Here is a 17,500-nt window from a genome sequence, read left to right on the forward strand (position 1 = left end):
TGTGTGTCTGTGTGTGATTTAAATGTATGGTTGTCCCATTATGAATACGCGGGGCATATATGAATGTCGTGCTGGGTGAAGCAAAGTGTGTTTATGCAGGCTGGTGAAGTTGTTAAGTTAAAGATCCATCTGTGAATTATAGTGTACAAACCACAATGAAGGAGCCTGGAGTGTATTTAACTGTATCGGGCTGAACTGACCCCAGAGCCCACGACCTGTTCTGCAATGCTACTCACTAAAAGTGCACAAGGGTGTCCGCAGTCACGAATAAGAGACTATGAGTTTTTCATTTAAAAGACTTGGAGCCGTTGCCTGTCCGATGTACAACCTCCTGAACTTATTAAGAGCGTGTCACCTGATGTGCAGGCCATCTCGAGAACGCTTGTAAATCCCCTGTTGTGACAGAGTGCAGGATTACACATTATACACACTCACGTTCACACACCGTTACTGCAGCACGTGAGACGAGGGCTATAGTTACCCCAATACGGTATGAAGAGCTGCATAGCCCAGGGGTGTCCACATGGGACCCTGGACTGGTATTCTCTTCCTAACTCTCAAGCACGGAGGACAGTCATGTGCACTTTGGACAGCACCGTTATGAGACTAAGACACAGCTGGGCTGAGGACCACTGGACTTCACTCTCACTCTCCGTAGCGTCTGAAGCATCCGTCTGGCTTTCTCGACCATATCTCTCCTGTTCTCACCTTCATGTTGTGTGCGCGTGCGTGTGTGTGTGTCTGTCCCTGTGTGCCTGATGGCTGGAGGGATAGCTGCTGCTGAAGTGTGTAGCAGTCATGCACGCTTCCTTTCACCTAGCTGGGCATAAGACAGTGTCAGCTCTGTGCTTTCTCTCCCTCAGCAGGAGGATGCGAGGTGTGAATTACCCCAGGATCCTCACCCGTGAGAAACCTGCTGCTCCAGAGAAAATAAACAGTGCCTAGTCAGAGGTAGAGAAATGGAGAAAGGGAACGAGAGAAAGACAGAGAGGGAGAGAGAGAGAGAGAGAGAGAGAGAGAGAGAGAGAGAGAGAGAGAGAATGACACACAGAGGGAAAGAGAGAAGTTAAGTTCCAGAATCAATTTTGGTCAAATAGTGAAATATTCATTTTCACACTGGCAGGCTAAAAAGTAAAAGATAAATATAGCTGAGATTTTCATCTCCTCAGTAATCCAAAAGAATTAATCTGAAAACATCCGTTCCAGAGCAGCGTGTGTGCACCTCACACTCTCTGAAAGATACAGAGGTTCTCGCCCTGCTGTGAACAATTTCAAGCTACATTCTAATTGATAAAAAACAAAAACAAAAAACAATTAGAGGAAAACAACTAATAGAACATAATATTGTTTTGCATATTCATGTTAATTTACATTTATATTCAAATTGCGTTCTCTCCTGGGCCTTGTTGTTGAGTTTCTAACAGGCAAATGATAACAGATTATCAGAAGGGAACTCACTCTGGCAGTGTTTACTGTGCTTATATGTGTCACTTAATAGCTGTTTGAACAAGAGACAGCTGACAAAGTGTTTGACGAAGCGATTCACTCCTGGATGTTAAATACGAGGGTAAAAAAAGTCACAATCACATCCCTGTTTGTCTTTAATTGCCTTGCTTTATTCTGCTCAATGCTTAGTTTGCATGTCATTATAAAAACAGACGAGCGTTGTGTCTGAGACGGGGTTTGACGCCTGGCGTTCCCGCCGCAGCCGAGCCACGTTGGCAGGATGGCAGGAAGAACAGGCACTGCGCAGGACCGCACTGCCGCTGTGGGCTGCCGTCACGCTAACCTTCCGAGATGCGCTTTGATTGACAGCTGACACAGCCTCCACTGGCTTGGTGGCTCTCCCACACCCAGCCTGCTTGGGTAGGAACCCTAAAGCCCTCCCTCTGGATCATACGTGGATCTGGATAATACGTGCGCCAGAGAACGAAGGCTTTTACTGATTAATCAGCACACTAAGCTGCATTGATTGAGGAGATGGATGGATTGGCCGAGCAGACAGATAACTGAACTGAAAGTTAGAGCAGATGTGCTTGAGGGTTACCGAAATTGTGACAAATAAGATTGCCCAAGGTTGTTTTTTTTTCTCTGCGTCCTCCATCTTGCTGGGTTTTCCATTGATTCTGACTCCAGCGGGTTTTTAGCCCCCCCACCCCACCCCTGCCCCTCGGTGCCGCTGGGCAGAAGTGGCAGAAGAGTAGTTTGGCGCCTTCAGAAGCCTCGACCCAATCGAGTGCTCCCACACAACAAAGGCCCCGTGAGCCGCCAGCCGGCAGACTTTGGACGGAGCTGAGAGCGATGGAAGTGACCGTGCAGGAGGGTTGCTGTGAGAGCTCCCCACGATCCGGCTGCGCCTTCTGGCTACTGCAATTTGTTTTCTGACCCAGAAGATAAAAAGAAGAAAGGGAACCCAGAAAAACGAGAGGGAGCGGAGGAGGAGTGTGTCGGTGCTGTGGTCCCGCACAGCTGCGACTGCCTGACTTTATTGTTGACCACTGCACTGGCTGCTCTTTTCCGCCCTGTGTGAATACAATGCCATTTGTGATTGGATTAGACAGTTTTGTGGGCGGCTTTGACGATGCCTGGTGGACTCGGTGAATGAGAAAGGGCTTGTTATGTTTTCCAGAATGAAACGAGTCACGGTTATTGTTACCCTTTATATCTTTTGAGGTAGTTTGTGTTTCAGTTCTGGTTCGAAGTCACTCAAATGTCAGAAACGCAACCTGACCTGCTGATGGAGGTGTGGTGTCCTGGACTGCTCTGTAAAGCCCAGCACAGTCTCTGGAGGTTTTGATGGTTTGGGGAAGGGGGGTTTGCAGAGTCCTCGAGCGCCCCTTGCCGTTACCACGATGAGGCTTCTCCCCCTGCCAGACAGAATAGGGTAGGCGTCAGCTCCGCGGTGGCCATCTCAGCAGCCTGGTGTGAAAGCAGTGTTACAGCTCTGACTCAATGCTGAACGCTGAGCTGAAAGTGTAGAATTCCGTCAGTATCCTGCGTTTTAATGGGGACTGTGCTGATGGATGCCGGACTGACGGGGGCCATCTCGTCTGCTGGAGTGGGCCTGTCTAGCCGGTGGCGTGGCGGGCAGAGAACAGAGCTGCTAGCACTAGCACATCATCACCTTCCAATGTAAAAGGTACTTGGCAAAGCATTATGCTCCTAATCAGGGGTCACAAAAAATTGTAATAATTATTTCAAGCTGTTAAATACCAGCCGCAGTTCTTGGTCTTCTCTGAATATCAATACCTCCCCCGTTTTTTGGTTCTAATTCAGCTATTTTCTCCCATTATAATGGCAATTAACCCAGCGATAAATCAGAACGAGGGAGAGGGAGAGCTTGCAGTTAACAATAATTTACCCACGATTGATGAACATTTGTGTTTCTGTCGCTCTCTCTCACTGACTTTCTAAAATGTATGTGATCAATCTTGCTTTATGGATGAATTCTGATACCCCAAAATAATTCTCCTACTTTGCTTCACTGCGTTATCTATATCACTGGAACCTAGAGGGGCAAACACATGGGTTGTAGAATGCATTTAATGACACCGTCCTGGAACCCGGCTGTACTTCGCTCCAGCTCCCGGCTCCGTAAATACGGCTCCGTCATTTATGGAGTTCTCTCCATAATGAACGCTATTCGAAAGAAGTGAGGGGCCAGACAGGCAGGCCGCTCACGCCAGCCCAGGACTCCCTGCACTCTTATTCACAGGGGCTCTTACCTACCGTGTGCTGGCAGTGATAAGGAGCTCCGCGCTCTCGACGCCTGCCCGCCCCAACGCCTTCCTCAGCTCGTTCTGTTCCAGTGCAGCCTAAATGGTGAGGAGATGGAGTGTTGGCCCACAGCCAAGTGTCTGCCGGGATCCGCAGAAAACCTGGAAAATTCAGGATGGTGACATCACACTTCCAGATGTTACTGTCACCGCAAATTCCTAATGAGACGAGCAATGTAACTAAGAAAAAATGACTAATTAGGAAGCGCATCGATGCTGTGAAGACGTGTGTGTGTGTGTGTGTGTGTGTGTGTGTGTGTGTGTGTGTGTGTAAGTGTGTGTGTGTGTGTGTGTGTGTGTGTGTGCGTGTGCGTGTGTGTGTGTGTGTGTGCGTGTGTGTGTGTGTGCGTGTGTGTGTGTGTGTGTGCGTGCGTGTGTTCGTGAAATAGATTTACACAGCGTATGCTTCTGTGGGGAGCACAAGCATCTGTATGCTGTGTGTGAGTTCTGCGGCCTGTGTCTGTCCAGGTTTGAAGTGTCCAAGTATTTTCTCATTCAGAGAAATAGCAAGGGCTAACCTAAGAGTGCTCATTTTAAGACAGGCCCCTCACTAGGAGTGCTCACTTTAAGACAGGCCCCTCACTAGGAGTGCTCACTTTAAGACACAGGCCCCTCACTAGGAGTGCTCACTTTAAGACAGGCCCCTCACTAGGAGTGCTCACTTTAAGACACAGGCCCCTCACTAGGAGTGCTCACTTTAAGACACAGGCCCCTCACTAGGAGTGCTCACTTTAGGACAGGCCCCTCACTAGGAGTGCTCACTTTAAGACAGGCCCCTCACTAGGAGTGCTCACTTTAAGACACAGGCCCCTCACTAGGAGTGCTCACTTTAGGACAGGCCCCTCACTAGGAGTTCTCACTTTAAGACACAGGCCCCTCACTAGGAGTGCTCACTTTAGGACAGGCCCCTCACTAGGAGTGCTCACTTTAGGACAGGCCCCTCACTAGGAGTGACATAAGGATATCTGCTGTGCTGGATTCTATATGATGCTTACTAGGTCGCTTAAAGGTTATCATAATTACAGAAGCATACAAGGGCGGAGCTACTGAAGCAGAGGCAGGATAAGCTCGTGTAATGAGGACTGCCTCTTTCCCGTCGGAGAGCCTGATGTGTGCTGATATGGAGATTCAATTAGTTGAAATGAAAGTTTTTGCCATTTTTGATCCAGTTTTGAGTCATAATTTAAAGTGGGATTTTAGAGACTGCGTAACATTGTTATACCAGCCTGTAACAACAACTGGAATCCAACATTAATTTCTAAAAAGAAACACTTCATGTTGCCTGACATAGCAGTGTTCAGTGCTTCTCTCTTCAATGTGTATGTGCATGCGTACATGCGTGTGTGTGTGTGTGTGTGTGTGTGTGTGTGTGTGTGTGCGTGCGTGTGTGGTTATACAAATATATCTATGCCTTTGGATTGATCTGTGGTCATGTGCATTTGTACGAATGTTCTGGACAGTCTCCGTGGACAGTCTCTGTGTGACTGAATAAATGTGTGCATCCTCTGCACTTTCCCCCGACATGATGGATAAAGATTTATCTGTCCCTTCTCGTCTGTCTGACTGAGGTGTGAGGATTCATCTCACTCTAGTCACCCTGTGCTACAGAACATCTACCTCTTCTGACCTCACCTGACCCCTAGGGGCTCGGATGATTGCAGAATGCTTGTCCGTTCCGTGCCCCACTGTGCACGACTGAGCAGACGTGACCAATTTCCACAAGGCTGTGGAACTGATAAGGCAACCATTGCGAATCTTTACAGTGTAACCTGGAAAGGAACAGCCGTTGTCTGACCCAAGCGCTCCACAGGGTCTTGCTGGCGTCCGAGCATGTCGGAACACTCGGACAGTGTGAGGTTCCTACTGTTTCTGAGCTGCGTCTACCGAGGCCGCTCATTTAAGACAGGTCAATCTCACAGCTGCCAGAATGCATTTGGTTTGTCACAGTCAGCAGCCTTGAATGTACTCCTGGATTCTTTGCCTCAAACAACTGATCTTTTACCATTTTTATCATGTTTTTTTATTATTCACTCTGGGGTTTATTTATTTATTTATTCTGGGATTTGGGGGACATCTGACTAAACACAAATTTTGGAAGCCAGTGGTTCCTTTAAGCCAAGTGACCCTTGAACATTTCTGGGTTTCCTCCGTCTGACACATCTTTACTCAGCACACAAGGGCCTTGACCGTTAGCTGAAAAGAATCCAGTGTGGTAGACCAGAGAAATTGAAAACCCAGCAGCCTGTCATAGGCATAGTTTGGCCTATGCCCCAATAATTCCTGCTCACAATTCTTGCTTGCACTCGCATGTGATGTGTTGGGTTGGGTGGTGTGTGCGTCGTCCTCCCAAAGTTGAAACGAATCCTATGCCACTGGTTCCCGAGTTCACCTGAGTGCCCCTTGTGTGTGTTTCCCAGAACTGAGTTCCAGCATGGCTTCTTCACAGAGGCGTTTCTAATAGCTTCCAATTTATTTATTCATGGATTACATGATTTTAGATAGATTTGACTTGTGTTCATGTGAGGGTGGACATATACACACAGAGGTGAGGGTAGATGTATACACACAGAGGTGGAGGTATACACACAGAGGTGGAGGTATACACACAGAGGTGGGGTGGATGTATACACACAGAGGTGGAGGTATACACACAGAGGTGGACGTATACACACAGAGGTGGGGGTGGATGTATACACACAGAGGTGGAGGTATACACACAGAGGTGGACGTATACACACAGAGGTGGGGGTGGAGGTATACACACAGAGGTGGACGTATACACACAGGTGGAGGTATACACACAGGTGGACGTATACACACAGAGGTGGAGGTATACACACAGAGGTGGACGTATACACACAGAGGTGGGGGTGGATGTATACACACAGAGGTGGGGGTGGATGTATACACACAGAGGTGGAGGTATACACACAGAGGTGGGGGTGGATGTATACACACAGAGGTGGAGGTATACACACAGAGGTGGGGGTGGATGTATACACACAGAGGTGGAGGTATACACACAGAGGTGGGGGTGGAGGTATACACACAGAGGTGGGGGTGGATGTATACACACAGATGGGGTCTGGCTACTTATGCAGGGCTTAGGCTGCTAATGCTGTGTTGATTGTCAATGAATGGAGTTCAAGCGTCATTCAGTTAGCAGCAAAGAGATGGGCTGAGAGCATGATGAGTGTGAAGAGAGAGGCACACAGACGTGAATGGCACTGACTCTCTGGGCCAAGAGCCAGAGAGAGAGAGGGGGGAGAGAGAGAGAGAGAGAGAGAGAGAGAGAGAGAAAGAGAGAGAGAGAGAGAGTGGGAGAGAGGGAGGGAGAGACACTGGTGCCTACTTAAACGGCGGTTTATTGTGCACCATTCCTCCAGATTGTATTAACTTCCTCTGTGTGTAAGCCAGAAATCTTTTCCATAGAGCCAACATCATAGGCTGATAAAACAATAACACTGGGAGAAGCCAATTAAGTCTTAAATCAACTATGAGCAAATTAGAGGACTGCTATCCATCACTGTCAGAGATACCAGTGGACTGGTGACAGATGATGTTAATATCTGAACATTTGCAACTGAATTAGAATAAATTAGCCTGCAAAACAGTTGATTATCAGTGTTGATCAAGCGTTGATCAGTGTTGATCAAGTTGATTATCGGTGTTTATGAAAGCTCTTCTTGGTTGTAGAAAACAGGAAGTGGAACCATGCTAGAATGAGACAATATTCTGTAATACTTATAAAACTGCTGTGCAAGACAACAGTGTTCCAGAACCTATCTGTACTGTTTGGGTTAAAAAAAAACACTGTTTATAACATTTTTCTTTTCCAGTGGAAATGTAAGCACCTGTTAAAAGAAGTAGGTGTCCGGTGGACTGGAGTCTCTGAACAGAGCGGTGGACATGTGATTTCACAGGCAGAAGGTGTTAATGAGAACTCTAGTGGAGTTTTACAAAAGAGCATAGCGAAGTTTCACTGTTAACCAATACATAGGCTGCAGCTGCCGCAAAACACTGCCTGTGTGTGTGTGTGTGTGTGTGCGTGTCTGCACATTGAGATGGTGTGTGTCATTATGCATGAGGAGCAGGGTCTTAGCTGTCATAGCTGAAATGCTGGAGAAGTGAGAAGGCACAGTAGTTAGAGAATACGAGAAAAAGCACCAACACAGCAGACTGTCACCAGCATCACCTCTGCCACTACGTTACCAGCTACTCGAAAGAAAAAGAGGAAGAGAGAGATGGAGAGAGGGAGAGAAGGAGAGGGAGAGGAAAAGAGAAAGAGAGAAAACATATCTTAACAGCCTCTCAGTCTCTGGAGACTTGCTAACCCCCTACAGGTAAAGGAACAGCAACAACAGCCACAACAAGAGGAGATGAAAAAGGATGAGCGAGCCAGATCCAAGCTGGCGGCCCATAACTGGCTCAGAGCTCCCGAGGCAGAGTGGCAGCTGGCAGGAAAGAACAGACGAAGAAGTTTGGGAGAGAGGTGGAGGGAGATGGAAAAGAGAATGCATGTAGCCAAGTAAGAGGGACTGAGAGAGAGAGAGAGAGAGAAGGAGAGATGTAGTAAAGGTGACAAATTACCGAGTTATGGTGGAGAGTGGGAGCGACAGCGAGGGGCAGGTGGAAAGGGAGCCGCGGTGAACTCAGCCCCACGCCCACAGCTGTCAGGACCCTTCTGGCCTCCCCCAGTCTGGCAGCAGAATGCAAAATACACACAGCCCTCCCAACACAGCGCCTTCATACCTGTCCAAGACACGGGGACACATACCTTTTTTTAAAAATGTTTTAATAAACATTTATTTTGAAGAAAACAGGGCCACGCATGAATATTTGTGACAGGAACTGAAATAAAATTGAGCTATTGAACTAAATAAATAGATAACGTTGAACTTAAAAAACAACCCACAGTTATAACTGCTGCAGGGGCCCTCTCCTCACGCAAAGAGTCAACTGTTCCAGGCTCAGGGGGAAACTGTCAATTCAGTATTTAGGCAAAACTGTGTCTTCATGCCAAGGAAGTCACTGGAAAATAATGAGAACGCAGATCCACAGTGGAATGCAAAATTTGCCCAAAGTTGTAGTAAATGGCTGTTTTGTGTTAACAAAAACCTTTCTCTGTAAAAACCAAGCATTAGCTGTCAAAGTAAAAAACCAAAAAAGAAGGAAAGGTGTCCTCGATCTGCTGCAGGAAATGCACACACTGCAGGAAGTGCACATGCTTTGTACACAATCAGCAGTGAATGACAAGACAGTGTCAGTCACTGCTAACCGTGCAGCCAGACACACCTGCTCCGTGTGTTTTATTTTATGTTTCAGTGTTATATGCATTATTACTGTAATCAGGAGTGCTACAAAGCTTTTCAAACACAGCAGTAATTGTTCTCAGTTTTGAAAGGTCTCACAGCACTCTTGCCATGCTGTCATGCTTTCTGAGATTCTTTCGTATTTTCATAAACAGCAAAATTAGTTTGTAGAAACCAACTCTAGTTGATGTTAGGATGGTGTTCCACCCCAGACAGGGTGTGTGTAATTAACACCAGACTAAGAAAGGTCTTACATTCGCTTTTATGCAGATCCCCTTAAAAGTACCTTTTTACATGCACCTTCAACATCTGCCGCTAAGTAAATACCGTTTCCTTTTGTCCTTTAGATAAACATGTTGGTTTTATGAGGACCATCCATAAATGTGTTTCCAAACGGGGCTGTCTGGAGCTCCAAAGATTCATTCTTTTTTGCTTTTTGCACTTTATATGAGGAGTAGTAAAGGTCACAGCAGAGTCACTAAACAGATGTGCAGTATAAGGGCTAGCCAGGAACCACAACCCACACTGCCTTGCCCCTGGCCACTTTGACTCTGTCAGGAGCTCGCAAATATGAATGACCCATTTGCATTGACCTCAAATGGGCTCCCTCTGCCCGGGATTCTAGCCTGAACCTGAGTCTCAGCCAGCTCAGAGGGGATCTCAAAGGAGTAGCTTCTCTCCAGGGCAGAGTTCGCACTCCACATGACTCCGAGTCTGCTGGTCAATTGGATCGCGGGGCCGAGGCACAGGCAGCGCGCTGTGCTTTCCGTCTCGACAAGGCCTGAGCCTCCAGCAGTACAGCACAGTCATAGGTGAAGCAATTCAGGAGAAGCTTCACCACCCACCACTTCCCTCCTTCCAGCCAGGCAGAATTGGAACAGCCGACACAATTCCGTTCCTTTTCATAGCCGCAACACTCGAGGAAAAAAGAAAAAAGAGGCTCTCGCGGAGGCCGTGTTCGTTTCCGGTGTTAACTCTGCGGTGCATGCCGCGGGTGCGGAAGGATATTCTCCACTGCCTGATAGGACAATGCGAGGGTAAAAAGACCTGCGCACTGCTGCTAAAAGTATGCTAGCGTTCCCGTCCGGCAGCCACCCGGTCTTCCATTCCACTCGTGAGCGTGCAGCGCTCTGGAAGTCAAGGCAGCGGGATTGCTACTCGTGCGACGCATTTATAGTTGGTCTAGGCCCTGTTTCCCCTACCAGGCTGTGCCCTTCACCCGTCCCACGAGGCTGTCAGCCCCGCACGGCCCACCAAGACGCCGCGTTAGGTGCGACGTCGTTAGCGCACTCTTCTGGAGAGCCCCGGCTGCTGGCGGTGAAATGGCTAGTGTGGAACGCTAGAGGGGTCACTTTTCTGGAACACACCTTCTGCGGATGTAATTTCGCACCTCGTTTTTTGGGGGGGAGTGGGCGGGGTTTGTCTCACACGTCTTGCTCGCTGAGCTGAGCTGAGCTGAGCGGAGACCTCCACCGCTCCCTGGGAAGCCACGCCGTCGTGTGTAAGAACTAGCAGCTGTGATTCACTACGTCGTGTGAGAAATGTTCTTTATCTTCTGTTTTCTAAGTTTCTATGATGGTCTGAGATGTTCTGACTGTCTGTCACCCTGTTTACGGGCCTTCTTGTCTCGGTCATGTCAGTACTGAGGCCAGCGCCTCGTGGACCTCACATTTAGTATGTAAACGGGTGACAGAATGTCTGAAAAGCCTGCTCTGCACATCTTTAAATAGAAGGTAAAAAAATATAGTTTGCAGTATAATTTGACTCACTGCAGAATATTATTGATGCTATAATCAGTAGGCACTTCATATTTCTGATGCTCCCTGTAGCCCAGAAGAGCGCCTGAAGCTCCCAGTAAGCGGCTCTTTATGTGCTTTCTAAGCGAACACCTCCTGTCATCCCAAAAGTTCCCCATCTTTCCTGGCTGCTCTATTTTATGCTAATTAGAGCAGAGACACGTTCCAAATGGCAGCAACTTGATCGGTGACTGCAGAAAGAGCTAATTACCCTCAAACAGAACGCAGCCTCACATTTATACATGTGGAAGTGCACTTTTGTTCCCTTTATTAATTAGGAAAGAGATAAAGGGCTGTTTAAGGAGGGAGAGAGAGAGATTGTAATTCATATGGCATATTTTAAGTTGGAATCTTAACCGAGCGTGTCTTAATCTTAAGTGTCTTCTCTGCGTTGAGTTCAATAGACTGCTGCATGTCACACCTTTATTGCACTTCCTCTTATAGCAACATGCGTATGTGCATGCATGTGTGTGTGTGTGTGTGTGTGTGTGTGTGTATGTGTGTGTGTGTGTGTGTGTGTGTGTGTGTATGTGTGTGTGTGTGTGTGTGTGTATGTGTGTGTGTGTGTGTGTGTGTATGTGTGTGTGTGTGTGTGTGTGTGTGTGTGTGTGTGTGATATATTTTTTGCAGTGGCATATACAGCTTTCTTTTGCTGGGAGAGAACCCTGTTCCGCACTCACGTGCTCGGTGAGCCACTGCAGTAGGTCCCAGCTTCATGTGCACGCTCTGCGTCCCCCGTCCCCCCCGGGCCAGTTATGAGAACCTTCCAGAATGTTTGCTTTTTTTCTACTGGCGAGTGGTTCCACCAGAAACAGGCATAATCCCTTATGAGATGTAATCTCTCTTTATAATGGGATTTGAACTGCCAGTGCTGAGATTAATAGGCACTTATGAACAGACACGTCAGTGATTCTTCTGTTCTGTCCTCCTCCCGTGTCCTGAAACCGTAGGTTGTTCCACCAGGACAAAAGAGCAGTTATAATGTAGTGATGTATGCTATCTGGTGTTTCATCAGCTCAGTGAGTTTGACAAAATGATTTTTAAAAGGGTGAGGCAATACTGTATTGGACATTTTGTCAGGTGGAGAATGTAAAATAAAATAATAAAAAAAACACTTTAAAACACTAAATCACAGCCATGTTGGCTCCTCAGGGGCCCGGTCCCATATGTTTGACTTTAGAATATAGAGGCACCGTAAAAACATTCACAGAGTTTAGCTTACATAAACAGAGCCCTCAGATTGCTTGCTTGCCCAGTGAGTTTGGCGGCCCTGTGTTTAAGAGTGAAATTGCTCCGTATGACATGGTGAATTGATTTTTTATTCTCTCATGTTCTCTGAGCCCTCCTGCTCTGCAGTGCGGTAGATTGATAGTCATTTTTACAGGCAGAGGAAAGATGCATGAAAGAAAGAAAGATATTGAGAAGAAATGAGAGAAATGTGTTGACCCAAAACTCAAATGGGCGCTTAAAGGTGATATGATTGGCTCTTTCATTTCAACTCTCCTGAGTGCTCGTATCTGATGCACGTGTGTGTGTGTGTGTGTGTGTGTGTGTGTGTGTCTATTAGGGCAAAGGACAGTGATGATTCGCTAATGTATGGGCTGTAATACATAATACCTCATATCTCAACACACAGGCTAACTGCTAGTGTAATGACAGTGCTATCAGGAAGCTTATTAGATGCAGTAGGGTAGCGTAATGACCATAAGGGCAATTAGCCACTTGTCATTACAGTGAAGCCATTACCTTTGGCAGTCTTGACGAAGGACTGTGGGTCGTTTACATGGAATGTGACCCTCATCTGTTCCAGGAAGTAGCGCCCCCTAATGTGGCCGTGCTGAGGTGAATCTGGCCATTGGGGCACTATACTATTTCATATAATTTTAATCTGGCAAATTCAATTAACCTTCACTAGTCTGGTGTAAATAGGCTCATTTGTGTAATAAGTAGATTTCGTGGTCTCTCTGTATCACACTGGACTTTGAAGTGAGTGTCTCTTGGTACCTTATTTTACCTTAATTTTTATTATTATCTCTTGGTACCTGATCTTACACACACGTGTTTGTGTTTGTGTTTGTGTGTGTGTGTGTGTGTGTGTGTGTGTGTGTGTGTGTGTGTGTGTGTGTGTGTGTATACACATAAATGATGGTTCTTAATATGTTTGTGTGTTTCAGATATTGTCTCCAGGCAAAAGATCACAGGATTAAGAACCAAAGCAAGGAACACAATGGATGTCCTTAATTCCACAGACTTCACCTTCACCTAGCATCAAACACACAGCCCAGCAGGAATCCGCACAGCGCTGCGTCTGGTAGTGCATGCGCGAGAGGACTCCCACCAAGCCCGTCACTGACTACTAGTGCCCAGGAGGAGGAAGCACCACGGCTGTGGCGCTGTAATGATGGGCACTCCCGGAGGGGCAGTCCTGGTTGGCTTCGGGTCCACCACCTCCTCCCTGGACGTCAATGGCTGGATGATGTGGCCCGGGAACACCACCATAAGCCTGAACCAGAGCCTGTTCTGGAGCAACACCAGCACCAATGCCTCCTCCTCCTCCACCTCCATGCAGGAGTCCATTAAGGAGAAGAACTGGCCGGCGTTGCTGATCCTGGTGATCATCGTGCTGACGGTGGGTGGGAACATCCTGGTCATCCTGGCCGTGTCGCTAGAGAAGAAGCTTCAGAATGCCACCAACTTCTTCCTGCGCTCGCTGGCTGTGGCGGACATGCTAGTGGGCATCCTGGTCATGCCCATCTCTCTCATCAACATCCTGTACGGTGAGCAGCAGCTCTGACCCCTCCCACCTCCTCACTGCAGAAGCTCTGACCCCTCCCGTCTACCACTGCAGCAACTCTGTCTCCTCCCACCTCAGCAGCTCTGACTCCCCCCACCTCCCCACTGCAGCAGCTCTGTCTCCTCCCACCTCCCACTGCAGCAGCTCTGACTCCCCCCACCTCCCCACTGCAGCAGCTCTGTCTCCTCCCACCTCCCACTGCAGCAGCTCTGACTCCCCCCACCTCCCCACTGAAGCAGCTCTGTCTCCTCTCACCTCAGCAGCTCTGACTCCTCCCACCTCCTCACTGCAGCATCTGTCTCCTCCCACCTCCCCACTGCAGCAGCTCTGTCTCCTCCCACTTTAGCAGCTCTGACTTCTCCCACCTCCCCACTGCAGCAGCTCTGTCTCCTCCCACTGTAGCAGCTCTGACTCCTCCCACCTCCCCACTGCAGCAGCTCTGACCCCTCCCACCTCCCACTGCAGCAGCTCTGTCTCGTCTCACCTCAGCAGCTCTGACTCCTCCCACTGCTTTGGAGGCCTTGGCATTTTTAGCATTGGGCAGATTGCTCTGCGCTTCAAATTATTAAGAGTCTCAGGCCCCTGGAACAGGGAGGTCTCAGCTCACGGCCATGATCAGACCTCCAGCTTTGCGTCGGCCCCTAAGGGCCACAAATGCCAAGCTCCTGCGGTCCCCATTTTTCTTGTCCGTATACTATCCACAAGATTTTGACATAATCCTCCTCTGCGCCTGGAAAAAAACTCCAGTCAGCCTAATTCAATCTGAACAAGTTCCACTACATAAGCTGGAAAGGTTCCATGACTAAGCGGGTTATTTTCGAGGAGATCGTGCAGAGAAGTGCACCGGGTGACGTAGCGGTGGGTGTAGCACCACGGAGTGGGAGGCAGACAGTGGGTGTCGGTGCCACATGGAGATTTTGGGTGAACTATCAATAGGTCTTTGCATGGTGCGTGCGTATATTTATGCGTGCGTGTGTGCGTGTGTGTGTGGGGGGGGTGCGTATCACTGCAGAAGGAGAGAAGGAGATGCACAGTGTCTTTGTTGTGTTGTGCGATGGCTTGCCAAAGAACAAGAGAGCACTTATTAAACCCCCCCCACCCAGAACCACACGTGCCACGTTTTGTGAAATCAAAAGGGAGAGAAACACAAGAAAGTTTTAATTCTACTTTATTATTTTGTGTGGAAACGTCACCCGCAGCAGGGTCTAAATGGGTCTCCTCGGAGGGGGTCTCGGGACGGCTGAGCTATCTATCAAAGTGTATCCCAGGCTATTGTTACCTGGAGAGCGGGTCTCCGTGCACACCTATCCCCAGGCAAAGGGGGGGGACTTTTCGGGGACACGGCCCTCCTCAGCGCCGCTGATCTCCGCGGCCTTGCTGATCGATGGAGATGTATTTGCATTCCATTAACCACGCACTGGGCACTGTAGTTTAGTCCAGCGAGATGAGACTGGACATGTGTGCAGAGGAGGCCATTATCGATCAGTGAGTGTAGCACTTAAAAGAGGTATTGATCAGCAAAAGACCATTTAGACTGTCGAATACAAACAGAGCACAAGAAGATGAGCATGTCACACGTGGAGAACACACACCATTGCCCAGCATACGCACAGACACGCGGTGACAGATGTTGCATATGCAGCAGCATGTTCACGGCGGAGGCAGCCAGACCCGTGAGGTTTGGGGGCATGTGTGTAATCTCACGCCTGGTCATTAAAGCAAAACTGCAGCTTGTGATGGTCAAGACCACCCAGCTGTCAGGGAGGAATGTCATCTGGTGTTATGATTACAGATGCACAGCTATGCGCTCACGTGCATGCACGTGCGTGGTGTTGTTGATAAATTTTGCACTCTCCTCAGTTCTTTTCTCCAGCAGAGCTCATGAGAAAAAAGCATGGCATATGGTTAACTTTCTGACACCATAGCTGGGTGACCTTGGAGGTCGATTCAATCAACTTTATAACGGACAGTGTGTATATGAGTGTGTGTCTGTTTTTTGAGTGTGCATATGTGTGTGTGTGCCTGTACAGTGTATCTTCTTCACTAAGCTAAATTCAGAGTAAAATTAGGTTGGATATTATATACTGATTAAATTCCTTGTCTGGAATACAAAAGAAAATGTTGAGGGGTGGAGTAAGGGGTGTAGGGCTGTGGAAGGGTGTAAGGGGTAAGGTGGTTGGGGGTGTGATGGTGGAGGGGTGGCGGGGTATGGGGGTAGGGTGGATGAGGGGTGATGGGGGTATGGGGGTAGGGTGGAGGAGGGGTGGTGGGGGTATGGGGGTAGGGTGGAGGAGGGGTGGTGGGGGGTATGGGGGTAGGGTGGAGCAGAGGTGGGGGTGGGGTATGGAGGTAGGGTGGAGGAGAGGTGGTGGGGTATGGGGGTAGGGTGAAGGAGGAGGTGGTGGGGTATGGGTGTAGGGTGGAGGAGGGATGAGGGGTATAGGGGGTAGGGTGGAGGAGGGGTGGTGGGGGTATGGGGGTAGTGTGGAGCAGAGGTGGGGGTGGGGTATGGAGATAGGGTGGAGGAGAGGTGGTGCGGTATGGGGGTAGGGTGGAGGAGAGGTGGTGCGGTATGGGGGTAGGGTGGAGGAGAGGTGGGGGGTATAGGGGGTAGGGTGGAGGAGGGCTGGTGAGGGGTGGGGGGTAGGGTGGAGGAGAGGTGAGGGGGTGGGGTATGGAGGTAGGGTGGAGGAGAGGTGGTGGGGTATGGGGGTAGGGTGGAGGATGGGTTGTAGGAGTGTCACAGACATGTTTACAGTTACCGAGTCAGCCTGCCAAAATGGCAATCTAAAACTAATAAGACAACTGAGGCAATAGACCAAGAGCACTGTGATTACCTCTCAGAGAACCATGTTAGTGTGTGTGTGTGTGTGTGTGTGTGTGTGTGTGTGTGTGTGTGTGTGTGTGTGTGACAGAGAGAGAGTGTCTCTTGTTGTAGTCATTGTTGTAGCACAGAATTGACTATAGAAGAGTTCATTACAAATTTTGTGTGTGTGCGTGTATGTGTGTGAGGGCCATTATGATCCAATTGGCAGAAGATGACCTTATTAACGATGGTAAACAATCAATGTTGTGTCTGCTATTCTTACACAACACACACACACACACACACACACACGCACACTCAGCTCACAGGAGTTTGCACAATGCAGCACTGCACACCAGGCAGCCAGGCCCTCAGTGCCTGCCCACCTTACAGACGCTTCTGGAACCTCTGCTGAGGGGCATTGGCAGCATGCAGAGTTCCCAAATACAGTACACCACAACAAAGGTCTCCCGCCTGTCATAGCGAACAACCTCTGGATGCTCGATTTGTGTTTTAAAATAAAATAAAATAAAATGAGTTCAGACAGCAGAGAGAAGGAAACAAAGCTACGTCTGCATTTGGAAGAGAATCAAAACATCAAACAGCACAAAGAACAAAGTCGAATTTGATCTTGTTTACTATGCTAGCCGTGTTCATTGGACAGGCTGGGGTTTGACGCAGTCCTGGAGTCTCCAGCTACTCTTCATGCCCTTCACCACTGCATCAGCCACTTTACATTTTCTTCATGTTTTATTATCTTGACAAGTGTGTTTTTGTGCTAAATACCACCTGTTATGGTGTATTATAACCGCACATTAACCTGCTGGAAAGAGCCCTTAAAAAAGATCTGCCCTCCCTCATAGAATGCTTTATTGTGGTCGCAGAAAAGGCTTTTAGTCACGTCTAGACTGGCTGTGCACGTGCTCTCTCTCTCTCTCTCTCACACTCACACACTCACACACACACACACACACACACACACACACAGACACACACACACACACACACACACACAC

At 48.5% G+C, this 17,500-nt stretch overlaps 1 protein-coding gene across 2 annotated transcripts in view; it reads left to right on the plus strand.

Moving 5' to 3' along the window:
• htr2cl1 (5-hydroxytryptamine (serotonin) receptor 2C, G protein-coupled-like 1) overlaps positions 1-17,500 on the plus strand; it is a 69,954-nt gene that overhangs the window by 43,986 nt on the left and 8,468 nt on the right. For both annotated transcript variants that reach the window (XM_035520063.1, XM_035520064.1), the window contains exon 2: positions 13,059-13,661. In XM_035520063.1, the coding sequence (XP_035375956.1) occupies positions 13,283-13,661 (379 nt within the window). In that variant the 5' untranslated portion in view covers positions 13,059-13,282. The remainder of the gene's footprint in view (positions 1-13,058; positions 13,662-17,500) is intronic.

This window comes from Electrophorus electricus, chromosome 19 (assembly GCF_013358815.1).
Source record: "Electrophorus electricus isolate fEleEle1 chromosome 19, fEleEle1.pri, whole genome shotgun sequence".
NCBI lineage: Eukaryota > Metazoa > Chordata > Actinopteri > Gymnotiformes > Gymnotidae > Electrophorus > Electrophorus electricus.